The 25,594-nt window shown below is 38.4% G+C and overlaps 1 protein-coding gene across 8 annotated transcripts in view; it reads left to right on the top strand.

Annotated features, from left to right (window-relative positions):
• TUB (TUB bipartite transcription factor) overlaps positions 1-25,594 on the top strand; it is a 160,833-nt gene that overhangs the window by 124,872 nt on the left and 10,367 nt on the right. For 3 of the 8 annotated variants that reach the window (XM_061462983.1, XM_061462985.1, XM_061462987.1), the window contains exons 4-7: positions 9,189-9,326; positions 20,003-20,170; positions 23,624-23,695; positions 24,613-24,734. In XM_061462983.1, the coding sequence (XP_061318967.1) occupies positions 9,189-9,326; positions 20,003-20,170; positions 23,624-23,695; positions 24,613-24,734 (500 nt within the window). The remainder of the gene's footprint in view (positions 1-9,188; positions 9,327-20,002; positions 20,171-23,623; positions 23,696-24,612; positions 24,735-25,594) is intronic. The other 5 variants (XM_061462984.1, XM_061462990.1, XM_061462989.1 and 2 more) reach the window with 5 other exon arrangements.

Genomic DNA, 25,594 nt, shown 5'->3' with positions numbered 1-25,594 from the left:
ACATTTGTATGTGGCAGTGTTGGATGCATGAGACAGCTGGGCTTTTTCTAAAGAACTATTCTGCTCTTTTCCGTTCATTTGTTTCTGTTATGGGCATGCTGATTTTAAGTTAAGAATGACTCTTTGATGGGAGCTGATGGTCTACTAAATGAACTACATTGCTCGGATGAGCATGTTTGTGAAATCAATTCCTGTACTGCAAATGCTACAAAAAGTCCCTTCTTTTGACCTATCATCCTCCTGTACTCTCTTTTTTTAGCTTGTACTGATTCTGTGTAGCACAAAAGTACTTGTTGATTTCAACAAATAATTGGATGCCTTTGTGGAGGTATCTCTATGGTACTTTGAGCAAAGTAGGTCAGAGATAACAGCAATTCTGAGATGTTAGGCTTTCCGTGCTGGGAAATTTTCTTTCATACACCTCCATAACTTATTCTGATGCAGTTATCTGTGCTGCGATAGTTCCCTGATGGGCAACTCTACTCTGGAATAAAAACTCACTTCATTCCAGAGTAGTAATCAGTGTGTGGAGTAAAAGGTCAGTCACTTCTGTTCTGGAATGCAACATAGGCCTGATGAGCTATTTGTAGGTAGATACAGTGGAACAGCATATTTCACTAGTTAAGCTGATCATAAGTTTTTCCGTATAAAGAAGACCTTAACTGGTTTCGATCCTCTGCAGGGAGTTACAGGGTGATCACTGCTAGTCCTCCGTATTTTGCTTCCTCTAGCTTGGAGCCAAAGGGAAGTGTAAATAAATCTTAAGATGCAGTAGGATGGAGGGGCTGTGACTGAGTACAGCTGGGGCAGCTCACAAAAGGGATAATACAAATGTGACTTTCCTACATCTGTGTTTCTTAGGATTGAGGATTCTGGGGCCAGTTTAATTCGGTATGAAACTGAGCAGGTACAGGGCTCTCTTGAGTTTTTGTTTTTTGTTGGTTTAATAAGTAACAAAATGGCCTCGCTGAAAGGGTTTCTTCACAGAGTAAGGAGGAATATTGCTGGGATCATTCTTCTTAGATACCTTCAAAACAGAGAAGTGATGCTTTGGTAGGATGAAATTGTGTCTCTTTTCCCTGACAAGTGTTACTAGCAATTCCTCTGGGTGCTGTGAGACTTTGAAGGAGAAGGGTGCCCTTCCACTGAGGAAGTGGCTCTGCAGAGTTCACCATTCACCAGTCTCTATACAGATCACTTCTTGTCAGTTCCTACCCATATTTCACCTACAGGTAAAAGTTTTCCAATCCTGTAGCTTGTAGATGACTTGCATGTAATATATATTTTTAAAACCGTTTGGTTGTTGGCATAATGACTAATTAATAACAACAGAAGTATTTGAGTTGTCTGCAGGACCTGACAGGAATTAAGTTGAATAGGCCAACTCAAGATAAAATGAATCTTTGGCACTCTGGTCCAAATGGAAAGTGTTCATGTAAAATGATGAACATAGTGTCTCTCCCCATCTCTCCCCTGCCCTTAAATGCAAGTATTAATATACTTTTGAGACCACACTTGTAGCTTAAACACTAAATTATCTTCCTGCTGTTTCAAGGAGCAGGTATCCTTCCATTAACTTCCATGATGTTTGGCTCCAATTATTACAACTCTTACAAATAATGCATCTCTCTCTTGCAGTACCAAATACAACTTCATCACTATTTCATCATTATAAATAGCGAAATAAGAACCAATAACAAAATTTTCTATTGCTATGAAGTGTACATTGTATGTAAAAGACAACAAAGTCATTTATTCACTGGAATAAATTTAATTCTTCTGATCTGAGCGATCACTTACAAATTGCTCTCTCTTCTCTTTTTTGTATTCTTGTTTATTTTCAATTCAGTGTCCTTCATAAGAATATATTTAAACCTGTTTGTTTAAATTTTTTATTAAATTTTACTTCCCATTCTGTAATGCCTTTCAGTCACATCTGCTGGTTTGTTTTCCTGTATCTCTACACTATATATTTTGTGAAGCTTGTTGAGAACCTGAACAAACATTTTAGCCTGATGTGACATTGCCAAATTCTGCTATGAGTTCTTTTCAGTCTAGATTGAAAATACATACTGAGCATACCAGGAGCCAGGTAGCATGCAGAGATACACTAGTTACCGCAACAATTTAATTACATTATTTAATTACATTTAATGCAAATGATGAAAGCCCATTTTTACAGAGAAGAGTAATTTTACTTCTGTGAAAATGGTGAATATCCATTGGGGAGCAATTTTTCCTTTTGCAGCACTGAGGAAGGCAGAGATTTGAATGAGTGCCAGATATGCTTTCATTAATATTACCATACTTTGTTGCAGCTGTGGCTTGTTTTTTTTTAAGGCTTGAAATTAAAAATGTTTTCAATTACATATTCTCAGAGTAATTTTCATAGCAACTTTCAATTTAGAGATTTAGATTAACCATGTGTAAAAATTACTTTCTTACTTTCCTTCTTTGACATTTGGCAGCACATTTAGATGTAATGGCTGTGTTGTGTGTTGAACAGACTTCTGATGATAAGTCATAGCTCTGGATGGTTAATTTTGATGTGTCATTCTGTTCCTTTACCACGAATGATGAGAGTTTTTTGAGAAGTATCAAGCTGTCAGATATATAAGATGACATCAATTAACTATCCATTTAAAACTCCATATATTTGCATGTTCATCAAAACAGTGCCTTGCCATCCCTGTTTTCCACTGACCTTGAAATGAGAAGGTTTATTTTTTGAAGATAGCAAGGAATGTTCTGTGCACAAGACTAGTAATACTGAGAGATCAGGCACCACTCCAAGTATCGTGTGGGCAAAATACTTAACTTCCAATAAACATATATTCTGAAATTTCCCTTTCAGCTGCAGTCTCTTCGCCTTCATCCTTTAAAGCATCTTTTTGATTTATCAGCAATCCTTACTGCCCTAGTACATTTCCAAAATAAAGTCAACGCAGCAGCAATGATCAGAGAGCATCGGGTAGCAAGAGGTTTAGAGGTCTTTTTGTGCTTCTTGGTGCTGAAAGATTTGAGATAAGCTCCACCTACATTGTATTTGCTTTCAGTTACTACTTCAGCACTAGCTGTTATTTTCTGTCCTTGACAATCTCAGTATATGGGAGGAGCAGGGGCCAGGAGATGAGGGTGACCCCAGCATGGGTGATGCCCTCACAGATCAACCCACCTGCTTCAGCCACAGCATGCAGAACTGGCCACTGCCAACAGGATTCTCAGGAGATTCACAACAAGGGATGAATCCAGGGCTATCCAGAGTGCTTCCAGGTTGGAAAGGAGATGGGGCTGCAGCGTACATACGAGCAGTCCACCATGCAGATGAGCTACCTAGAGTGTAGCGCCAAGGTCCTCCCAAGAGGCATACCTGGGACACACCACACCTGCATCATGAGCTGAAAGAGAGCCCATGGCCCATGGGTAGGATGAGGGTGGAAGCCCCCAAGGATGCTCACTGGGGCAATTAAACCTGCTCGTGCCCTCAGGGCCCCAGTACACTAAACAATTATGTAATTCCTTACTGCCTTTAATCTTCATGGCATAGGTTTCTCATGGATAATTTTAGCTCTCCTTATTAGTTGTCTGCTTCCCAAAGAGTCGAAATCATTGCTATTAACTATCCATTTCACATGATTCCTTTTCTTTCCCCCCATCCCCAGGGTCAGACGGCAGTTATATGGGGGTTGAGAAGAATTTTTTGTTTAATTCTTTCCTTTGTTCTTTCTGAGGAAATCTTACAGCAGTGAGCTTTTAATAGTGACCTTAAGCAGCACCAGATTCTCGTGTACACTTGTTTCTTTTTTCGCAGCCCATTCCCATTCAGTTTTACTTATGAGAATTTTCACCTTTGTAGAAGCAGCCCAGTCAACACATCAGTGTTAGATACACAAGCTGCCAGGAGACATAGGGAATTTATGGGCACTATAAGTTTTTGGGAATATGATTGTTACTAGCTGCAGGGGTAATGCCTTTGATTATAAGCATTTTGAAGCAGAAATCAAATCTTTGCATGTGATTGAATATTAACTAACATACCAGTGTCCTTGCCCTAATTCAGGCCCTTCCATTTAGCTAATTTTATTGTTTATATAAAACTCTTAAAAATATTGTATTGCATTGTAAAATACAGTAGTGCATTTGCCCATCTTTACAATATTTCTGGTAGATTCAAGTATCATTTAGATGGATTGTAGACCAGACCAGAATCTAAGTTGATAAATAAAGTAATAATGAACAGCCCAAATCAGCAGCAAGATTCACTAAGGTTAGAACTTTACAAAGTAAAATAGCAAGCTGTTCTTACAGTGAAGCACAAGAACATCTCAGTCAACTGTAAGAAAAGGACAATCAATTTGCATTGATTTGTTAAGGTACACTGAACTGTAATTTATGTTTTTTTTGCATGGTATTTATTCTGGATTTCACTTTTAATTGTTGAGAGGACATTGGTAAATAAAATAAACATTTGCCTTACCCAGTGGAGCCAATAGTTTTTCTCACATACCTCATCATCTGGTTCATCCTTTTTCTACTTCAGGTGTTTTCCACAGAGACTGTACAAATTTTTAATGTAGCCATTTAATTTTCTTTTCTTTTTCTTTTCTTTTTCCTTTTTTGTTTTTTTTTTTGTGATTTTTCACTCATGTCATTCTTCAGATAGTGTACTGATGAAATCCACTGGTTTTCAGCACACGGTATTTTTATGTGATAGAGATCGGTAAGTTTTGATTCATAGAGATTCTTTTTTTGTTTCTTCCTCTAAGATCATCAGAATGTGCAAGCACTCCTATCAAGACAAGTGGCCATGTAAATGGAAAAAAAAAATCTGCATTTTCATTGCATGCTACTTTGAAAGTAATGTCCTGTGTGAATTTCTCATCATGAAGGCCAGACGAAAAATTGTGCTTTTCATTTACTCATATAAATGTGTGTGGATAACTGTCTTTCAATTTTTTTTTTTCCAATTCTGTGTTATCTGTCACAGATAATACAGAATTTGTCACTCCCTTACAAATTGCATCTTTTTGTTTGATTGTGTACTGTAGCTTTATCCCTCTTCCTTGTAACATGCAGTGTTGTCCAACATGGAAGTGCTTCATGGGGGTGGCTTCCTTTTTCCCACGTTTTAGCAGTTAAGCCATTGGTGAGGCAGGGCAAAGACAGGATACTGCCCTTCTCTGCTTAGATGCGAGTCCTTCTACACTCACCTTGTTAATGGACTGTTTGTTTGTTCCTCTTTCCAGCTCAGATCTTGAATTGAGATAGCACTGTATGCTGTTTTCTATCTCCCCAAAAGTATTTTTTTCCTAATCCTGTATTGAGGGTAGTAGTCAATACTTGATTTAATGAACATGAATGAATAACACTAAAATTAAAATCATGTCTTTGTTGTATTTGAAAACTTGCCAATTTTGTCAAAACTGTTTCTTACAATTTAGGAGTTGAAATGAGAATGAAACACCGTATCTGAGAGTTCATTGCTATTTGCTGTTAGGAATTCTGTCTCACCACAACACATGCTCCTCCATTTTTGTCTTGTCCAAATGCAAATTCTAGTACAAATGAATAATTCTAATAGAGAAGGAAAATACTGGAGGGGGTCAGGTGCTTAAGTGAAGATTTTAACAATTTGGGGTGGGGCCCATGGAATATCAGGCTAAATTTTCAAATGTCATCTTCTATTGTTTAAGGTAACTCTCATAAGGATTTTTGAAGTTGTCTAAATTTCTCTTAGTACTGAAATGAATGCATTTTTGAGTGACAGTCTTTGAAATTTCATCCCTGTATAACTGCATTTAAGATTCTTTTTTTATACTCTGTTACTGCCTGTCATTGTTTTTAACTCTTTAACATCCAACTAGGCATGTAATTTGCTGTCATATCAGCAAATATTATCTAGGGAGGCCAATTTATCTAACTTTCCTTATTCAGATTTTCTTGCGGAGAACTGTTTTATGGGGCTATCTAAAGGCTGTGGATAATGCAGGTTAGAGTTTGCCTCAAGGTTCCCATCCTGCTGAGAAGGGAAATTCTTGTCAGGCTGTTACTTAGTGATCCAAAAATGTAGTAAAGGGCAGAGGGGAAGACATCTGATCCCCTGCAACATGCTTGGAGATAAACATTACCTCTATGAATTGCTTCATCTCTACAGAGACAGACTAGGAGTTCTGGTTCAGTAAGTTCAAAGTTCCACATGCTAATGGCCAGCTGCTGAGTGAGTACAGAGGGTATCAGAAATGGCTGTTCTTACAGCTCTCCAGGGCAGGAGAAAGCACTGGAAACAGAAAACAGAGTTTTTTACTTTGTTCCACATCTAAATCTGTTGGACCCACTAAACAAGGAAGGTCTACAGAGCTCTCTCTGCAGGTTGGCAAGCTTCAGAAGACAGCCCATTGCCCACTCCTCTGCGGGGATCAAAGTACTGGTTGGCCCTGTTGGCAGGAACTGGCACTATGAACTTCACTTCCTGCCTCGTTGCAGTGGGCAGCACTTACCCATGAGGAGGTTAGTGCTTATAGGCAGGGGAGACCAGTGCTTATCCTGTGCTTAAATGCATATATGTAGCCAAATGTCCAGGAATTCAGCTCTGTCCTGAACTGAATTTGTACAGTCAGTAGCAAAAATACGTTATTTCTTTGGCATCTGCAGTCACGAGAGAAAACATTAGTGAGTAGATGAGCCTTACTTGAGATTTTCCCAATAATTAATAGCTAAGAATAAGATGGTTTTGTGGTGCAGATAGTATTTTGGGATTAGATTCGGATTTATCTTAGAGGTGGTGCTTTAAACGTAATTGTAAAGCTCAGAAAATCATCCTTTAGGAGCAGGAAATTCTGTGCCAATTCTTTTCATGAACCCAGCTGCAGCATCTGCACATTTATGGTTTAAATCTTATTTTTAAGCCTCTATCACTTAAAGTGAAAGTCCTCTTTACCAGAGGCAGCAGTGATGGTGTATGCTCAGAATGGCTACTGAACTGAAATCTTGTTCTCTGCCTTAGAAAGAAATGAAAATACTGCCTTTTCTGCATTTTGGAGCTCCATCATGTATGTACTTAGATACCTCTTGCTGAAAGTTGTAAGACAAAAGTAATTCAAAAAGCTTCAGGCTTTTAGTTGTTAGATCAAAGGATGGCTGACAAGATAGTGAAGATAAGTCTTTAGCTTTTCAATTAGCAGTGTCAGAATGTTTCATCCTTTGCTGATTAATTGTTGCTTTGGACCAAGTAAATGATGCTTCATCTGAGTGAATGAATATGGCCATATTTAAAATGATTTAGAGAACTGTCTGCTCATTTAATACAGGCAATTTGTACTGAATTTAATTATAATGTGGATTAGCATTTTCAAAGCAAAAGAACCCCTGTTTTTTAAAGAGAGACTGAGCTACAAATACAGGATAGATTGCTGGGTTGGTAAGTCACACATTTAAAGACTGTGGAGCAGGGACTCTTTGGTTCCCTGCTTAGCCCAAGGCTGCCATGTCCACGAAAATAGGACCCAGTGTACTCTTTAATGGCATTTTCCCTAGCATCCTGTGCACTCACTCCTTTGGTTATGTCTTACTCATTTCCAGTGCTCCTCTACACTCAGCGAAGGGACTGCAGTCTTGTGAGTAATGGATGATGAAGACACATATGAGGTGTTGGGCAGTGACAAGCTGTTTCTTTGGGCTTTTACTCACCCCTCTACTGATTTAATGTATATTTTTTATAAATCTGGAACTCTTCTGCTGTGTAATGAGAAAAGGAGCCTGTGTTTAGAGTGCCTCAGATGCTCATTGTGTTGTGAATGTAATGCTACTCATGACAGATTGTTTTGCTGAAGAGGGTAGCTGTGTAGTTTGTAAGCTACAGTCTCCACAGACAGAGATAAATCCATTTCATCTTACTCCTCTAAGAATTTCCTTGGTGCTTCTATTGCCATTCATTTGCAGGAAGGATTCCTGACGAACAGGGAAATTGCCTCACAGACCAGAAGCCTAGGGAGAATTTCCGCCTTCAGAGAGAGATTACTGGCAGTCCACATGTCATTGAGCATCATTTGGCCTTTTGGGGGTTTATTTAGTTTCTCAGGATATTTTAAAAGTAATTTTATGGGCAACCAGTTCCTTCTGGTAAGGTTCCTTAGTGGACTGTTTTTATCCTTTTAAATAAAGCACTTTAGTTTTGAGAAAAAAAAAAAGGGATGGTGGGAGGCCATCTCCATCTGAGATAAACCACAATCAAGTGAAGCCAGTGGAGCTTAGTAACTGACCGTGACCAACAGCTAACACCAACATCACTTAGTGCCCACTTACAAGTTGTTTCCTTAGGGGGGTAAAGTTGGATGATTATTTTATTGTATTTCACAAAGGTAGTTACATTTATGTCTTTGTAAACTCAATATTATTTCACTTCAAGGCTTGGCCTGGCCAGAAGAGTTACTGTGTGTTGCTTTCACGGATTCACATATTGACTTCAAAGTGTGCCATGCTTTTAGAAAATGAAAAAGCATCCTTTTACTTTGAAAACAATTGGCATTGCATGAATTATGCTGACATTCACAGTTTATGCCATGCATATTATATTGAGACTTCTAAGGAATTAATTAGTTTTTGCATATGTTACAAAGTAGGAGGAGTTTGTATTTTTGGCTTGGCTGTATTTTCACTGTAAAATGCATGGCCATTCTGTTCATCGTACTGTGATATATACAACTGTGCAAGCTGTATTTTGAAAATAACCTTCCAATGGTTCCATGTTTTCAGGTTAAGATGTAGGTTTAAGCACAGGCAGTGCAAACTCTAAATACAATTTTTCCGGCTTCATGCTGCCACAGTTGATGATCAGTCTTGCAGAGCTTTACTGTGAGGAAAAGTGCTTCCTACAATAGCTCAGCAACACATTAATATTCTGATGTCACTTTTGACCTGAAAGTTAGAAGCTAGTAGATTTTTGGAAGGAGGAAAAAAGTTAGGAAATACATTCCAGGTAACCTAACACTTTCAGGTTTACCATAGCTTTGCAAATTATGGTTTATTTGACTCTTCTGTCTGCATGAATTGTCTGAAATACCAAACAAACTCTGCTGTGTCTGCTTGCTCTTTTATACCTTCACAGAGTTCTGAAATCATTCTCTCATCTCTCTTTGTTTCTTTCTTCTCTCTCTGTTTTCTTTATGGTGGGGTACCCTGAATCTCTCAAGCAGTGCAGGAGGCCGAGCAGGAAGATGTAAAGGTGGTAGTGGATGCCCAAGCTTCGAAACCAACTAAAAAAACCAAGGCTGCAGCTGCAAGCTGTCAGACTGGCGGCACCAGAAAGGAGAAAAAAGGGAAACACAAAGGTTAGCTGCATGCAGCTGAATGTCAGATGTGGAATTGACTGCAAAATACACCTTTTTCTTCTCTTCTTTTTTTTTTTTATTTTTTAAATTTCTTTGAATTTTTGTAAAGAGCCTGAAAGTAATTTCTTGAAAATTTTGTGCAATTGGAAAATGTGAGTGGTCTGGTCTTGCTTTGGCATGTATAACCTGGAATTGAAGGAGGGCTAAAATTTGTAAACTGAGTCTTTTCCAAAAGGAGAGCGTTCAAATTGCAGAGGAGGAAAAAAAGTACTGATGGAAAAATAGCTGGTGTTTTCCTGCTGTGTTAAAGAAATGAGAGTCATCTTACATCAATGTGGTTTCTTTAGACTGTCTGTATGTAATGTAATTTGGCAAAAGAGCCTTAAATTGCAGTCAGTTCTGTCCAGTCTTACTGAGGCTTGAGCTGTACAAATTAGAGATGTAAGTAGGCATTTTGTAAATCCATTCAACAAAACCGAGATAACATTCTTGAAAGGGTTCTTCAGGTTGTCATTTCAGTGTTACTCTGTCTCACCTGGTCGACATATGGGGGTGTTTGCATGAAAAAAATTCTGTAATGATTTTGGGTGAGAGTAGGTAGACAAAAAATACACTACAGACAATGACAAAGGGGTAGGTGGAAATGACATTGCCATTATTAGATTTACTATTTGAGCTACATAGTGATGGAAGAAGTAGCATGATCTACTTTAGAGGTATTCAAATTTTGTGTATATGTGTGTGCGTATGGTTTTTGTACCACATACAATTTTTATTTGATGGTAAATGACTAATAAATACCTTTCTAGTAATGTGCAGTTCTTGGATAAAGTCAGTGTAACACTATCCTGTCTGGACTATACTGTATTCTTGTCTTGTGTATGTCCAACAGTCTCTCCATTACTGCTTAAGTAAGAAAATAGTGTATATCATTGACAAGTCTATTTAAAAGTAGCAATGACTAATAAAGGTAATTACTGAGGTCAGAGTACTGGGGCTTACCTGCAGGGATTTTGCAGGACTTGAGCCTACCTTTTCCAAGTCTTTCACACATATTTTACATATTGCAGCTCAATTATTGAGATCTGAATCTACAGCATCCCTATGTATGTAGTCTCTCTGGCTAAAAAGAAAGCCCTAGGTTAGACAGGCTTTGGTCTGGCCCTGAAGCAAACACTTTATCCAGATATTTGAAAAAAGATGGTGTGTGTCAATACCTAGGCTTAAAATAAGTAAAAGTCAAAGGTAAAATTATCAGAATTTAAAAATTGTTGGCAAAATAATTGAACAGAAACCTAATGTTTCTCAGTTTAATGCAAAAAGTAATGCCACTGCAGCACAGTGATACAGATGCCAAATTTTACTTTGAAGTGCATCTTGCTGAAAAGTAAAAATTCTTTTACTAGTTTAAAGGTAAACCTTTCATAGGCTGTAACTGAGCATCGTGCAGGGTAGTACTTAAATTATGGTTCCTACATGACCTTGAGGTTCTGTTTAATCTCATAGTGCCTGGTTTGCCTTCATGGCGTGTCCGTGTCTGTGCTGTGTTCAGAACTTCAGAGCTGTGCTGGTCAGTTCCAGCACAGAGCAAGAAGCGGTAATCATTTGAGTGTGTGATTTCCAGGGCCATTCTGCAGATGCCAGTCACACTCATGCTGGGGCTGCCCGGGATCGATAGCTGTCTTCAAACTTACTGCTAGATGTAGGCAATTTAAGTTAGACCCTGAGCACTGTGTGCTTACTGTGAAGGAGTGGCACAGTTTTCTATTGCCTCTCAGCAGGTAACACCTAGTATTTTTCTTATATGCCAGTAATATTTTTATTAATTTTCTGAGAAATTCCCCAAACAGGCAAATGTTGACATATTTTAATATAAGCAAGTTGTGTCAGTAAAAGTAACACAACTTAATGTAGACCGAGAGCTTTTGCATGCTGATAACTGCTCTTTGTGGTGGAAACTAATATTCTTAGCTATAAAAACCTCTGCTTTTGCTGCAATTCTTATTGCTTATCCTGCTGTAGTCTTCTCTCGCCTTCAGCATTTCCCCATCAATGGCACCTTGTGTATGTTTCCATGGAGTGGGGAGGTGTTACTCATCAACTATACTAAAGAAAATATTGAGTACCTCCTCTCCTGAAGTTTATGTTGATGACTAGTAACAAATCTCAAGCAACAAGCATCCCTGACAGTTGAATTGTGTTCAGAGCATACACGTAGCATCTTCTCATCCAGCTCATCTTCTTTTTTTGCACAGTGGTATTTAACTGTTCATTCATGTATAATTTCACCCTTAGAATCATACCTGGTTTACCTTTGATACTGTTGTAAAACTGTAGTGTTTGCAGGGGATTATAACCGGATTTCTGTTCTTAAATCCCTACAGAAGCTGCAAAATATTTTGGTTTTGGTTGAAAAAGTAAAACCAAATGCAACTTTAAAATTCCTGAGGGATTTTACTGAACAATCCACTGCAGACATAGCTAGTTCATGTTATTTAGGAATGAAGCAAATGGAATTGATAAGCAGAACCCTGTAGTAGAACTTGCATCATTTTTTCATTACTGTTAAGAGTGTGAATCTTGTAAAAAAAAAAAAAAAAAAAAGAAAGGATTTGCTAACGGCTTCAGATCTAAGTAACGAAAATGGATGAAGGGTAAGTTGGTTTATGCCATTTTGTGGCACAAGAGATTTTGTTGGAGAAAGTTCATCGGTAATTAGATGAAATCGTGAAAGTTTTAGGTTCTGCTTTTTCTGGTTTTGTCTCCACTGTGACTACTCTGGCTGTAACCTTTGTGCGTCCTGTAAACAAGCAGGATAAATGCACTTAATATGCTAAAATAACATTTTAAAGGTTTCTTTAGGTTTAAAGGTTTCAACTACAGTGAGCATTACCTTTCCAAGCATAGCCAATCTCTTTGTGATTTAAGAAAAAAGAACCTATAGACCAGATCCTGTGAATAAGCTAATTCAGAGAGAAAATCATTGACTTATACATGAATAGCTCTTGAAGATGTAGTGTAATGATTGTGCTCTGGTCTTAGATGTGTAATGCATTTTTAAGTGGCTCAGAGAACAATGAAACTATGATCAGAACAATGTGCTAAACACAAACGTGAAGGAAACATTAGGTTTAATGAGGTTACACTGACATTAGGCAAGAAGAGGAATGTGGCTAATTGCTCATGTAGAGCTGATTGTACCTCTCAACTTAGAGGTGAGTGCATTTTGTAATTCTGTGCTGGGTAGTATGGTACTTAGCTTTCTTTCCCCATATATCTGTGATTATTACTGGTATTTCATTATTAATGGAGATATCGAGTATCCACTCTGTTTTTAAAAAGAAACATCACTTTGGTGAGACAGAGCCTGCAAATGCAGTAAATTTAGGACGTTTTATAGTAGCTTAGCTCACTAAGCTGGTATGTCTGAAAGCTTTGGTCTCCCAGTGTATTGTTTGACATAGTATTCAGTATTGGAAAAAAAAAATGAACAAAATATAATGAGTTAATGTGAATATGGTTGTCTTTCCAGTGGAAATAGTGGATTAAATTCTGGTTTGGTTTGTGATGCTAGTAAGGGATGACTAAGGCCATTACTGAACAGGATTGTTGGATGGTTCAACAGCAAAATAATGCAAACAAATGAAAATGGTTGTGGCAGGAACCTATGAAAAGTATTTACCCTGCATAGTATTACAAGCATCTTTAGATATCAAATACCTTGATGATTCTTTAAAAATTGAGATTCATGAAAGCATTACAGGTGCATAGTGGCGTGGGTTTTTTGTTTGGTTGCTTTTTCTCCCCAAGATATGCTTGTGAAGAAATTAATAAATATCCTAGATAAAGTGGGGGTTTTTGCCTATGTGCAATGAATGGCAAAAAAAAATCAGGAAGATAAAATGGAACCTTTAAAAAGACCCAGAAAATCTGCAAACCAGGAGTTAAATCAAAGGGGAATCTATTAAGAAAATTCAGGAATCATTCTGTGAAAAGCTGTTGTTTTGGGGTTTTCTTCCTACCACTCTTGCACTTACAGCATGTAAATACATTCTACAAAACCCCTGCTTTGAACTGCACTGGTTCACTCAATGCCATGGGCATTATGGTTTTTGTCATTGAAATCAGAAATCTTGATGAGTTTAAAGTGTTCAAATAAATGATACCTTCCCAGCAATTTTTTTCTTACACTGTACATTAAATGTGTATATAGTATGTTGGGTATTCCCTGCTGTCTTTAAGAGATCCAGAAAGCAAGTGAGCTGCTTTGAAATACAGCAGTTTTTCTGCCAGGATGGCTATTTCATGTTTTGATTTGGTTTGCTGCTTCTGTGTTTCTGTTCTTTCTTTCACGCTTGTCTGTCTGTTTTGATTTGTGCCTCCTGTTCCATTTTTATATGTAACAAGCAACTACATTAGCTCTGGCTGCCTAAGAAAGCAGGACCATTTGTTGGATACTTCTCGTTTCTCAGTGTAGCACTTCCTTTCTGATAGGGGGAGGGAGCTTCATGTAGAGTAGATTTATCTTGGCTTCTGTTCCCTGCGCATTAAAGAGAAAGGGCAGGAGGAACAGTAAAAGAGTTTCCAGCAAGAAAAGTCCAGTTATTTCTAGATCTGACAACCCTTTCAGGCTGTGCTTTGGCAACACATGGACTTGATTGCGAAAAAGTCATTTTAGCCTCCTCAGGGTAGAGATTTATGGAAGCAAAGTTCCTGCCAGAGTTTTTTAGATTTCATCACAGTGAATGTAGAGCTTGGTGCTGAAGCACTTGCTTTTCAGTGACCTGATCTGGTGTTATGAATAGTCCTTCTTTTGATGGAAGTTTGGGCTCAATCACCTCCAGAGGTCCTTTCCTAAAAAGCTTTCTATTTGCCCCCCTGTCCCTATAAACAAATCCCTCTGTGATTTTGCAGTTGCTTGAACCCGTATCAGTGAGTGAACAGCTCATATGAGAAAGGGTGTATACTGGGAAATGGCTTGCAAAATATAGACTGATACAATGTACTTAAGGTTATTCAGTCCTAAAATAGACTAAAAGAAAAGCTTTTCCCACCCTTTAAACATTCCTGTTTTTCAGTAAATTCTTTCTCTCACCCAGCAGTGAGATTTTTTATTTTTTTTAATTTTTTTTTAAGCAATGGAGTTCTAAATTTCTAGAAGATGACGTTTCATGATACATCATTCTGTCCATTTTCTTGGAGCTTCCTAAGCAATCATTCTGAGAAAGAACTTTTTCCACTTACTGATTTGTGCAATGCTATTTTCTTGTACTGGAATTAAATGCTAATAGACTCAGCTCAATGCTGCCCTCAGCACTGAGCGTTATTCACATGGGTATGACTTCTGTGTCAGACCAGTGGCTAATCTAACCTGGTATCTAGTGTGCCTGCATTTGCTGTCAGCTTGTTTGTAGAGGAAGGGCATACTTACTGTAGAACCCTTATTGTATGTAACTGAGGTCAGAAAATGTGGCTTGAGATTTTCTCTGGTTCCAGAGACCTCCCACCTGACCTCAGTCAACTCTTCAGATCTGATCTGCAGAGGATTCAAGCATATTCTTAAAACTTTGTCTGTGAGCAATATGCCTGACTTCACATGTTGAATTTGTGTCCTAAGTGTTTTATAAAAAGAGAACAAGAATTTTTGTATCTTGCAGTTCCTCCTGTGTAAAGTAGGGACAGAAATACTTGTTCTCTGAGTTATGTTCCTTTCCTGATACGTAATCTTGTTTGATGTTAGTCACTGAGCAAAATCAGTTCTCTCTGATGTATGATACTTTCTTTTTAGTTTCTTTCTTAGTTTGTAAATTTCCTATGAAGAAATTCTTCATTTATTCTAAGTTATTGTCAAGTAATTTAGAAATCTGTCTTTTCATGTGTCCTAGGAGCGTTAAAGACTCTCTGTAAATAATCGGTTAATCATTCTTTCCTGTACTTACAAGTTCATGTAAAAGAACCAAGAGGAAATAACATTTGCTGAAAATCTTTTCACAGCAAAATTTTTGCATGTATAAATACATGCAGAGAGGAACATACTGTGTATAAATACAATTAGATTCTTTTCCTGCAAGATCCAATTACTGGGGATTCATGTTGTATATAGCCAAATACTTAAATAATGTTCTGGAGAGCTGACTCACCATGCTTATGCCTGTAATTTGCTGCTGGGTAGTTTGTCACATATTTAATCTGTAACTAATTTTTTCAAGACTACCATTGTGCGTCATGTACTACTGTCAGATAGCAAAATCTTTCCTCATATTTGATCTTGTACTCATCTATCAGTGGTGGCCACATACATCAGCTGCCTGTCTTTAGTTTCCCTGGTCGTACATAGCTTGGTGGCATGTAATCTTTTCCTTCCATTTGACATTGTTCCCCCACCCCTTAAAAATTTTCAGTACTCTTTCTTAATTATTTCTTCAGTAGTGAAATAGTAAAAATTGCAGTTCTGCCTGTCCTCTTTAATTTTCTAACTTTGCTGTAGCATTATAGTGCCATTAGACTCTCATGACTTTGAGAATTTCTCTGGTGCAGTGTCTAGAAAGGCTTAATTTCTCTCTAGTTTTGAGGGAAAGTTCCATTTAGACTTAATTCTGTTACAGATTTTAGGTTTAGATAGGACTATTCAAAAGACTGATCTAAGGTTTGAGTTCAGCGTGACTAGGCCCTTCCTTAGTTTCCCACTTTCAAATAGGGTTAGGAAGTGTATTTCTTTTCTGCAAAATAATTTTGAAGATTGTGAAGCTGAAATAAGAATGCATGAGACTCAAATGAGTGCCCAGAACTGCACTTGTAATGGTCTACTAGTGCTATTGTGGGGAAAAAAAAAAACATCCCAAACTGACCTCTACATCTGTAAGGTCAAGGAGGAGGGATATACTTTAGGATATATAGACTCCATTCCATGTAGTCTGTACTTACTTAGTCTGTCAGAAAGAAATTTGGTAACTACATCTAGTAGAACTGAGATGGCTCACCTATGTTTATTTTAGCATCTATCTATAGGACATATTAAAATTGTTGGAAGCTATTCAGCTTCCAACTGATGGAGATCTAGGACAGACAAATTTATGCTCCCATAAGGAGATTTCCTTAAATTGCAGGATTAGAACAGTAAAACAAGCTCTTAACTTCATATCCTTGAAATGTATTGTTATTCCTAAATCCAGTGAGACTGAATGGATTTTGGGTTGTTGATACATCCTTTAGAAGCTAAAGTTTCAAATAGGCATAGTGAGGTATCATAAGATGCATAAAGGTTTAGATTTGTTTCTCATACATCAAAAATACTAAGCAAAAGTTTACCACTTTATTCCTTTCCCAAGGCTTCCAGTAGCAGTTCTGTTCTTCTTTTCCCCATACCTTTTTCTCTCTCCCCACATTCCAGGCCTGGGTCTTGTGCTTTTTGTGTGTAGATAGCTAACATTTTGTGTATTTAAAGCAAAAGAAAAAAAATCCTATCTAAAAATCCCATACCTGAGATCAAAATTAAGTGCATGCCCACCTAATGTATTTTGAATTTCTTACGATTTAGATTAATTCAGGTTATAAAAACATTCTAAAAGATAGTTTAGATTACTAGTTTTTAAGAGCATGATACTGTCTATTTATAAATACTGTCTGGATGATTTTAAGTGCTGACAGAATATAGGCTTTGATAAATAGTAGTTTATAGGGTGGAAATGCCAGTGAATGCCAATTTTGTGTTGCATTTTTTTCCTTATCTCTTTGTTTTCATTTCTGGGTTTCATCCAAGACATCACCCTGTTAAAGTTTACCAGAAGGCCGTTACTGAAGGGATTGGTATTCTGGGGGTTGTTTCAAGTCTTCGTATTTCCTCCCTGCCCTCCTTCATAGTTGCCTATCAAAAATTCCCTTTTCTTATTAGCAGGTATTCAAGGACATCTCGATCAGGCTTTTTTCTATCTGATTTTTCAGAAAAGCTGTAGAAAATGCTGACTGTATCAATAAAGACTTTCTTTTTTGGCACAGCCTCGTCAGCTTCTTTGCCTCTTTTGACCCTGTCCTTAAACTGGGAAACTTATAACTATAGACATGAATGGTTTGTTCTATTGCACGGTGAACTGTCCTTCCAGTAAGTGGGTAGAAAGGAATCACAAGATAAAGAAAGTGAAAACATAGGGAGAGATCAACCTTGAGTATCACAATTACACAAGCTTGGAAGTGTTTTCAGACAATAGTTAAAGCTGCCTTTTGAACTATGACTTACAAAGATACACTTAGATCTCATGATACAGAAAAAAGCAGCATGTATGTATGTTTGCATTTAATGCCATTTTACAAATCTGCATATAGCAACCAAGATGTGTTCACACACACAAATATTAAATAGTTAATGCTGCATTTGTCACGAACCATCTACAGTATTCTAATGCAGTGAAGGTTCTTTTTTTTTTCTCCTTTCTGTCTGGCTGAGTCTTCCATTCCCTTAAATGGGGTTGCCAGTGGAACTGTTTGTAATGCTTAGTAACACACACTATCAGTGATGCACTCTTCAGAACACAAATTGATTATTCTTCTCTAAAAGTGTGACCTGGCAGTGTAGCCTTTGTCCTAATGCCCAGTAATACGTGATGTTCCTGACAGCACGGGATGTGAGCGCAGATGTTCTGCAGGCATCAGAAAAAAGCAGCTTCAGTGCAGCGTCTTAACACTGTTGAAGGCATTTCATTTGCTGCAGGTCAGTGTCTGTTTTGAAGAATAAGATGGTTTGTTCCTTTTTGAAATAGGTTCTCAAAATCAGGTTTGTGTTGTCTGAAGCTTAATATTGGGCTAGATAGATATGCATGAGGTATGAGCATTTTGTTAAACTCATGGATGCTTAATACTTTTGAAATTCAGAGTATTGAGGTAAGAACTTAACTTTAGGCAGCCGCTTTAATGATAATGGTTAATATGGTTAAAGCTGTTAAAAATGCCATGGTGGATCTCAGCATCTGTCTGTTCTAGAGCACCTTTGTTGTAGTGCTTATCTTGAGGTTTTAAGAAAAATGCTGTTCTGTTCACTGCCATATTATACCTGCAACACAGGAAATTATACTCTTTATTCTGCATCACACAGAGCTTCTGTCTGAAATCATCATTCTACCAAGATGAGAGAACTATTTTCATGGACTTTATTTAGTTCTTCAAGGTTGGAGAGACAGCTTGTTTATTTGTAGCAAGTTGTTATTAGTTTTGCTGTAAATCAGAATTTACAGGGTTGGTGCAGAAACTGCTAGATAAGGGTCTGTGTGATGTAGATGAGTCAGGAATTCCTTGTGGTCTTGAACTCTGTGAATTTAATCTTTCTGCAGTGTTGGACTGCATGCTGTCGGGTAGTTGCACAGCCGGTGCTGTTCCTGAGGGTGTGCACCACTCTCTTTTCCACTTGTGCTTTGTACTGCAGTGGCAGTGAGTGCAAGTATGGAAAGTACAGTGAAGCATGCTAAATGTATAATCCAGTTGTCTTTTAATGCAAGTTGACAGCTGCTGGCAGAGTGGGTTGAAATGGTGTTCTTGGAGACTTCAGCTACAGATCACACTGAAAAAATCCCAATCCCTGCAGCTTCTTCTTACAGGATTAATTTAGCTCTGTTTGGTGTGGGAAGCACCAAATTCTTTTACTCATCTAGTTCTCTATAATGCTTGCTAATTCTCCACTGTGTTACTTGCTTTTAAACAAAGTATTTCAGAACAGCAACAGTATACAGTGTGATATTATTTACTATATCATACATGATAATACTAGCATTTTTATTGGTGCAAATGTGCTTTTTTTTATGGCTAACATAGTAGTATATGCTAGCACTAAGTCTTAACCAAGAGCTGAAGTATATTTGCAATCTCATGTTTTAACTTGCTATCTTGAAGAGAAAAAGCGAAGTTAATTTGTGATAAGAACACACCCCACCCCGTATTTTCATTTTCTGTCTTTAGAGGTGATTTACAGGTGTAAGGAAATAGTTTCTTTCTGGCTGTCATCAGAAGCCACAGAATCACAGTATGAAGCTGTAAGGCATCCCTGGGGACACTGGGAACCTCAGAGTGGGTTTCCCAGGATCATGTCCATCTCAGAGAATGGAGGAGCCAATGAATATGTATTGTCTTCTTTATAGTTTAACTCTGATGTTTTAACTGTATAGTAATTTACTAACTCAGCAGCCATATTTAGGCTTGTTAACGTGCTGCTCTTCCTGTTGTATACACTGCTAGATATACTTGTGAGTTGTCCAGGTTTCTGAAACTTTGAAGCATTGTTTCATACCAGCAGTGTTGTTTATTAGGGGACATGGAATAATCTGGGACTCAGTCTTAACTGTTTCTGGACCAGTTGTGTGTCCTTATGAAATCTGCATGTGTTTTCTATGTTGATCCTCTTAAGTGCATTTATTTTCTGCTTAGTTTTCAGTGTTTCTGGTGCATGGGTGGGTGTGCTTTAGGAATGAGGCATGCAACAGTGGAATCTGGTTCACCTCGTGGAGATTCTCTAGTGCAGTGTGTGGGAAGTAACATATTTGCCTTGGAGGCTAGTTTAGTCTTGTTTAAGTCTAGAAGTATTACTGAATGTGAATCTCTGATTCTTAGAAAAGATGCTTTTTGTGAGTGAGCAATTCTCTTTTCAGTAACTCCTTGACACAAAGGCAACTGAGGCTTTTGATGTTGTCTGACAGGGATTGATGGCCCAGCTGCTTTTCAAGATGATGTCCAGAAGATAAGTGGTCAGGTGCAGATTCTTACTGTTGGACAGTCCAGCCATGATGAAGATGATGGAGAGAAAACAGCTAGTGGCCAACAACAGCAAAGCAAACAAGATCTTAGAACAGCAATGCAGAAAAAAGGTAAGTAGTCAAAGATGCCTTCATAGTCTGATTGCTTGCTTGATGTACGTTGACTCCTTTTCCTCTTCTCATTCTCGTCCCTAACCTAAGAAGAGATTGTTACTCTGTGTTTCTTCTCCTAAGAGCTTGTTAGGCTCTATTCTATTATCTAAAAAAAAAATGAAAATGTTCTCACTTGTGCCAAGGATCAAGAGCTCTCCAGGCTTTTCCATCTGCAGTGCAGTGCTGTTGTTAAGGTACCAGGCAGATGCTAACGCTCGTATCCACCTGCTCACATTTTTATGTTGTACAACTCTGGAAATCACTTACTGGAGGGTTAAGCAGGATAGCAGCAGAATAGCAGCATTCAAACTAGAGTATTAATTTTAGTTGTGTTGCCAGTTAAACGTTGTTTGTGTTTTCTTAACGTGTGTTTGGCTTGCGAGGTGAAGATTACAGCACTGTGTATTCTGCAGCATTTCCCATGTATAGTCCCCAAATGTTGTGGAATTTTTGTTTTGTTTTGTGGTTTTTGTTTTTCTAGAGGCACACATGATTTGGGAGATAGATTGTGTATGTACACATTCATGCATCTGTCCCTTCCTTCCTGTGCTGTTATTAGCTCTCATTAGACATTAACTGTAGGAAGGAAAAAAATTCCTAAAATCCTCACAAAGCTTTTTCTGAAGGCTTTTGCTTTGGAGTTGTTCTTCTTCAGTGTGCAGCTTTTGAAGCAAAGATGGCTCAAGCCAAGAGTGCTCTGAGGCTTTAAGAATAAACTCTTTGTGTATAAAGAGCAAAATGCAAGTACGAACTTGACTTATCTAGAATAGACTATTCATACCTAAATGCCCACTTCTTGTCTGCAGAGCAGTTCTCACTAAGATTCATTTTTTTTTCTGGGACGTTACTCTGCAGATGCGAGCAACTTCAACTGAAATGGGCAGCTTTTCTCCAAGTGTGGTATTTCCTGGGCATTTGAGTCTGAGGGATGTTGGGCATGACTAACAAGTTCTGATCTGTGTGGTGATTGTGTTGCCTTAAACCGTGGCTCAGAATGTTTAATCATCAGGCACACTACTAAAGCTGATTGATTTAAAAACTACGGACAGACTTCTTGAATTAGGTCAGAGCACTCAGATTTTTACTTTAGGGGACATTTCTATTTTGGATGTTTTTTTTCCAGGATATATTTTTATTCTCCCCAATTTTTTGTTGATTTTTTAGTAGAAGCAGTGGATGGGTGTTTTCATTTTGATTTGGTTTAGTTTTGCTTTGTTGCTCTCTATTCTTAAATATAGGGTATGATTTTTTTTTACCAGGTCTGAGTATACTCCTCATCAAACACTGCTAAGAGTGGACCATCAATATGCTTCAAGTCGGGGGGAGGCACTTTTTAAAACTGGGAATGCTGAGGTTTACTTATTTTAATTAAAAACAGACCTATGCTCTGTGAGACACAAACAAAAGGTATCAAGACAAGACTGCAACTAGCAGCACCTCCATACAATATTTTTACTATATGTGGTTTGCTACTTGGAACCAGCAGAGGAGGCTTGTTAGAAAGTTTTGAGTATCCCAGTATTCATGGCAAACTTTGTGTAGTGCTAAGGCTTTTCATATGGGCTCCCACTGCCACTTCACTGCTTGTGTCATGTCCTTACTGGTATGTCCCCATTGGTCTGAAAAGCATTTAGAATTATTGTCTCCCACCAGTCCTTCTCTTGCATGAAGTAGGAACAAAAGGAAAAGAACACAGAAGTAAATGCTACCTGGCACAATGGGGAAGACTTGAGTCCCACCAGATTTGCATAGCCCTGATTTGTACTCATGCTGCTCTTTGACACTAACTTTGTGGAGAGAGGCCTCTCTCAGCCTGTCTCTGCTTCCCCAGCAAAGTTAAGTTCTGTCACAAGACAAGAACCTATAGGCTACCCAAGTGTGAAAAAAATAAAATGCCAAATGTTTTATTTGATCTCTCCATCTGTTGGAAATTGCCATACTAGAATCGTTTTCTTCTTGCAGGAAGAATATTTGTCCTTTTGATTTCCAAAGGCTTAATATGTAGAGTTCTTCTGTGGCAGATGAGTCACTAGGACAGAGACAGACTTTCATAAGTTTTAACAGTGAATAACTAACACTTAGTCTTCACATTTATCGGATTCCAGTATGTCTCTGTAAAGAGTTGGAATGAGCAATTTGGTCTTGATTCTTCTTTACCACCTGAATTTACAACTGTTTTGAGATTTAAGGAATGAGTAGATTTGATTTCTGAGTTAGAAAAGGAGCTCTCTGAAGCATTCTTCCGCACAGATCATGAATGCAGACTTTTCTAAGGCTGGCACATCACCAAAATACTGGTGGTGAAATAGCGAGCAGGGATGTAGAAATAAACTAAGAAATAATGCTGGTGATTAATATCTGTGATTATTAATGAGTGAGTTCTACAGGCTTGAAAATACCTGTTGACCTGAGAACTCAGGCCTCCCTTGCATAAGCAGATCCTATTGAAACCTCTTGCTGTGGGGTGTATGTCCAGACTGGAGGAAATGAAGAAACTAGTAACGAGACCGTTCATGGTGCAGCTGAATGGAATTACAAGCATTGTATATGCTTCTGGTTTACTTTTATCCACTTGCTCTTACCATTCTGGTGTTGTTTCATCATCCAGTGTGCACGTGGTGTCAAAAGCTATCTCAAAGGGATGTGCATTGAAGTTATTGGAAGCAGTAATAACATAAAAACTATTTGAAAACCTTTTTCATGTCTCTTTTTTCTCATTCCATTCCAAAAATTTGAACTGAAGAAAACCATTACTGATATCATCTCTAATGTTTATATTTCTCTACATTAGTTCGGTTCAGTCTCTGCTTGTTGCAGACCAAACTTGTGTTCCAAAAGACTAACTGACACGAAAGTCTCTGTGTATCCCTGGAGGTCCCAGAAGAACAGTTTATAAAGCCTGAGAAAGATGATGAGGACTCAGTAGGCACAGGGGAATATTTAGAGTTTATGCCATCTGAATATGAGTCTAAATACTTTTTTCAATGTTACTGAATGAGTATTTGTATGGGATCCGTGTATACCACTTGTGTCGAGCAGATTTTTTGTGTGTGTGTGTTAGAATTCAGGAATAAGCTGAAAACCTACCGTGCAGAGCGTATCATGCAAAGAAGGATTTGTGGCACAACAGTTTAGTGTGGATGATGTTTTCTGAAGCTTCACAGTGTGATCCAGGGCTTTTTGACTTCATTCAGAGTACTAAAAAAGAGGGTCATAGAAGGTATAAACAGATAGAAGGTGAATTATGATTGTGCGAAAGGAGTAAATGTCCATAACCGAGAATTCAGGCAGCAGCATTATGGCACCATCCAGTAAGCCTTTATCCCTGTGTGGAGTCCTGATGGCAAATTAAGCTTGTTCACTCAATTAAGGGTTTGCAGAATCAAGCCCATGGATTTTTTCCTTTCCCAGATCCCCATGCAAATACATCCTGGTCCTCTTCCACCTCCCAATCCAGTCTTGTCGCCCTGGATCATGTTCCTGGTAAGTATAGAAGGAAAAAGTTAATTACGCCCATGCTGCTTGGCTCCGGAAATCTTTACATTTCATTTCTCCTTCTGCACTGGGCTTACCAATAGTGGCAATTCTGGACCAAGTGTTTCCTTTTGTTTGGTTGGTTTAGCAGAAAATATTGTGTAGGTAGCCTGTAACATGTGGAATGTAGAGTTTGAACCTGAATAGAGGGTAGCTTCATCTGCATGATACTCCTTGAAAAACTTGGCTTGGCAAATGTCCACCATCGACGCTTTCTGCTGCAAAGTCCTATTTAATGTTCAAAGTTCCATTTCCCTTTGAAATGTCTGAGGCTTTGAATTCTTGTAAAGTCAAGTTTTCAAGTGCTGTAAGGCAGTTCTTTTGGCCCGGGCTGATACTGGTTCTTATGTGAAATAAATATGCATGAGAACATTTCCTTGATGTGAATGTTTCTTCTCAGTCTAAGATCTGCTTTTCATCAGATCACATAGGAATAGTTGAAAGTATGCTGTAGAAGGGCTCGTGTTTTAATTGCTAAGGTTTCCAAGTGGCTGTGACAGGTTGTCTACTCAACTCCAATTTCAGGTTTAAGATTTTGTGTTGTGTTTGAAGTGCTTGAGTGAATGAAGGAGATCTGGATTTAATTCCTAACTGGTTATTGCTCCTGTATCTCTGGGTAACTCAGTCCTCCCTGTGGAATGGAAACTATATTTCCTTTCTCATTTGCTGAAATGTTTTGGCTTCTCAGGGCACGTACTGTCTCACCCGTGTATTTGTAAATGTCCTCACACAGTAAATCCCCTCTCACACACCCTCTCTCACCTGTGAGCCTAAGGGTGCAAGAGTATAACAAATGATGCTTTACAGCAAGTATAGACGGATTTAATGTATTAATATTTCATATAAGTGTGGTGCTTTCTCCTCAGGCATCTCAAGCAGCATGAATTTTGAGGAGGAAGAAGATGAGGAAGATGAAGACAGCTCCAGTTCTTCACAATTAAACAGTAATACCCGCCCTGGATCTGCCACGAGCAAGAAATCCAATAAGGTAAGGAGTGAGTGCCAAAGAAAGATCATGCAGGCTACTATGTACTGCATGATTTCAGAGTGCAGTCACAATAGGCCCGGCTTTCTTGCTTCATTTTTAATATGCACTAGAGTATCTCCAAGGTGATTTACTGTTATAGCTCTCAGGGTTCACAGGAGCAAGCAATGAAAATAATGACTTGGAGAAAAGAATAGCAAATATTGTCTGAACTTGAATGAAGAGAAAGGTAAACAGTAAATATTTACCTTTCTACCTCTTGCAGGTGCTCAGAAGGACCTTTTGTTTCTATTGCTTATTTCTGAACATTTTCTCACCCTGTTCTTGCTGCTACTATTCGAACAAAATAAGACTTTGGCTTGTTCAGATACTCTAAATCACAAGTTCTTGCTAAACCAGTTGATAGTGCCCCACTCTTATGTACTGCACTGACTTCACACCTCTGTTATACCTCTAGTTAACCTGTATCTCCCTATTTCTTCCTTTCAGCAATGGCCATCACTGCCCTTGGGTATGGCCCTTCTGAAGAAAGCAGTATGGGGAGATGGGGAGGTGGGAGCCAGGTTTTGATTTGTTAACATTACAGCACTCTGCCAGTGCAGCCACCCTATTCTGGTCTGCCAGATGTATCTGTATGCTGAGTACCAGTGGTGCAGGGAGCTGCTCCCTGGGCCTTTGGTGGTCAGGAGCTTGACTGATTGGAGGAGGCTGATCCTAAGCTTGGTAAACTGCCTTCAAGGCTGCTCAGGAGTCAGAATGAGGAAGACAGTATGTCCATTGTTCTTACCGTTTTAATGTGCAGCTTCTATCAAATGTCATTCTTTGGACCTATAACCTTGTAAATGAAAGTTGAGGAAACCTGA

Source organism: Pezoporus flaviventris, unplaced genomic scaffold, assembly GCF_033815535.1.
Source record: "Pezoporus flaviventris isolate CSIRO_AGI_PZ_B2104156 unplaced genomic scaffold, CSIRO_AGI_Pfla_v1 ptg000036l, whole genome shotgun sequence".
Taxonomy (NCBI): domain Eukaryota; kingdom Metazoa; phylum Chordata; class Aves; order Psittaciformes; family Psittacidae; genus Pezoporus; species Pezoporus flaviventris.
This window is presented reverse-complemented; position numbering and strand designations above follow the sequence as displayed.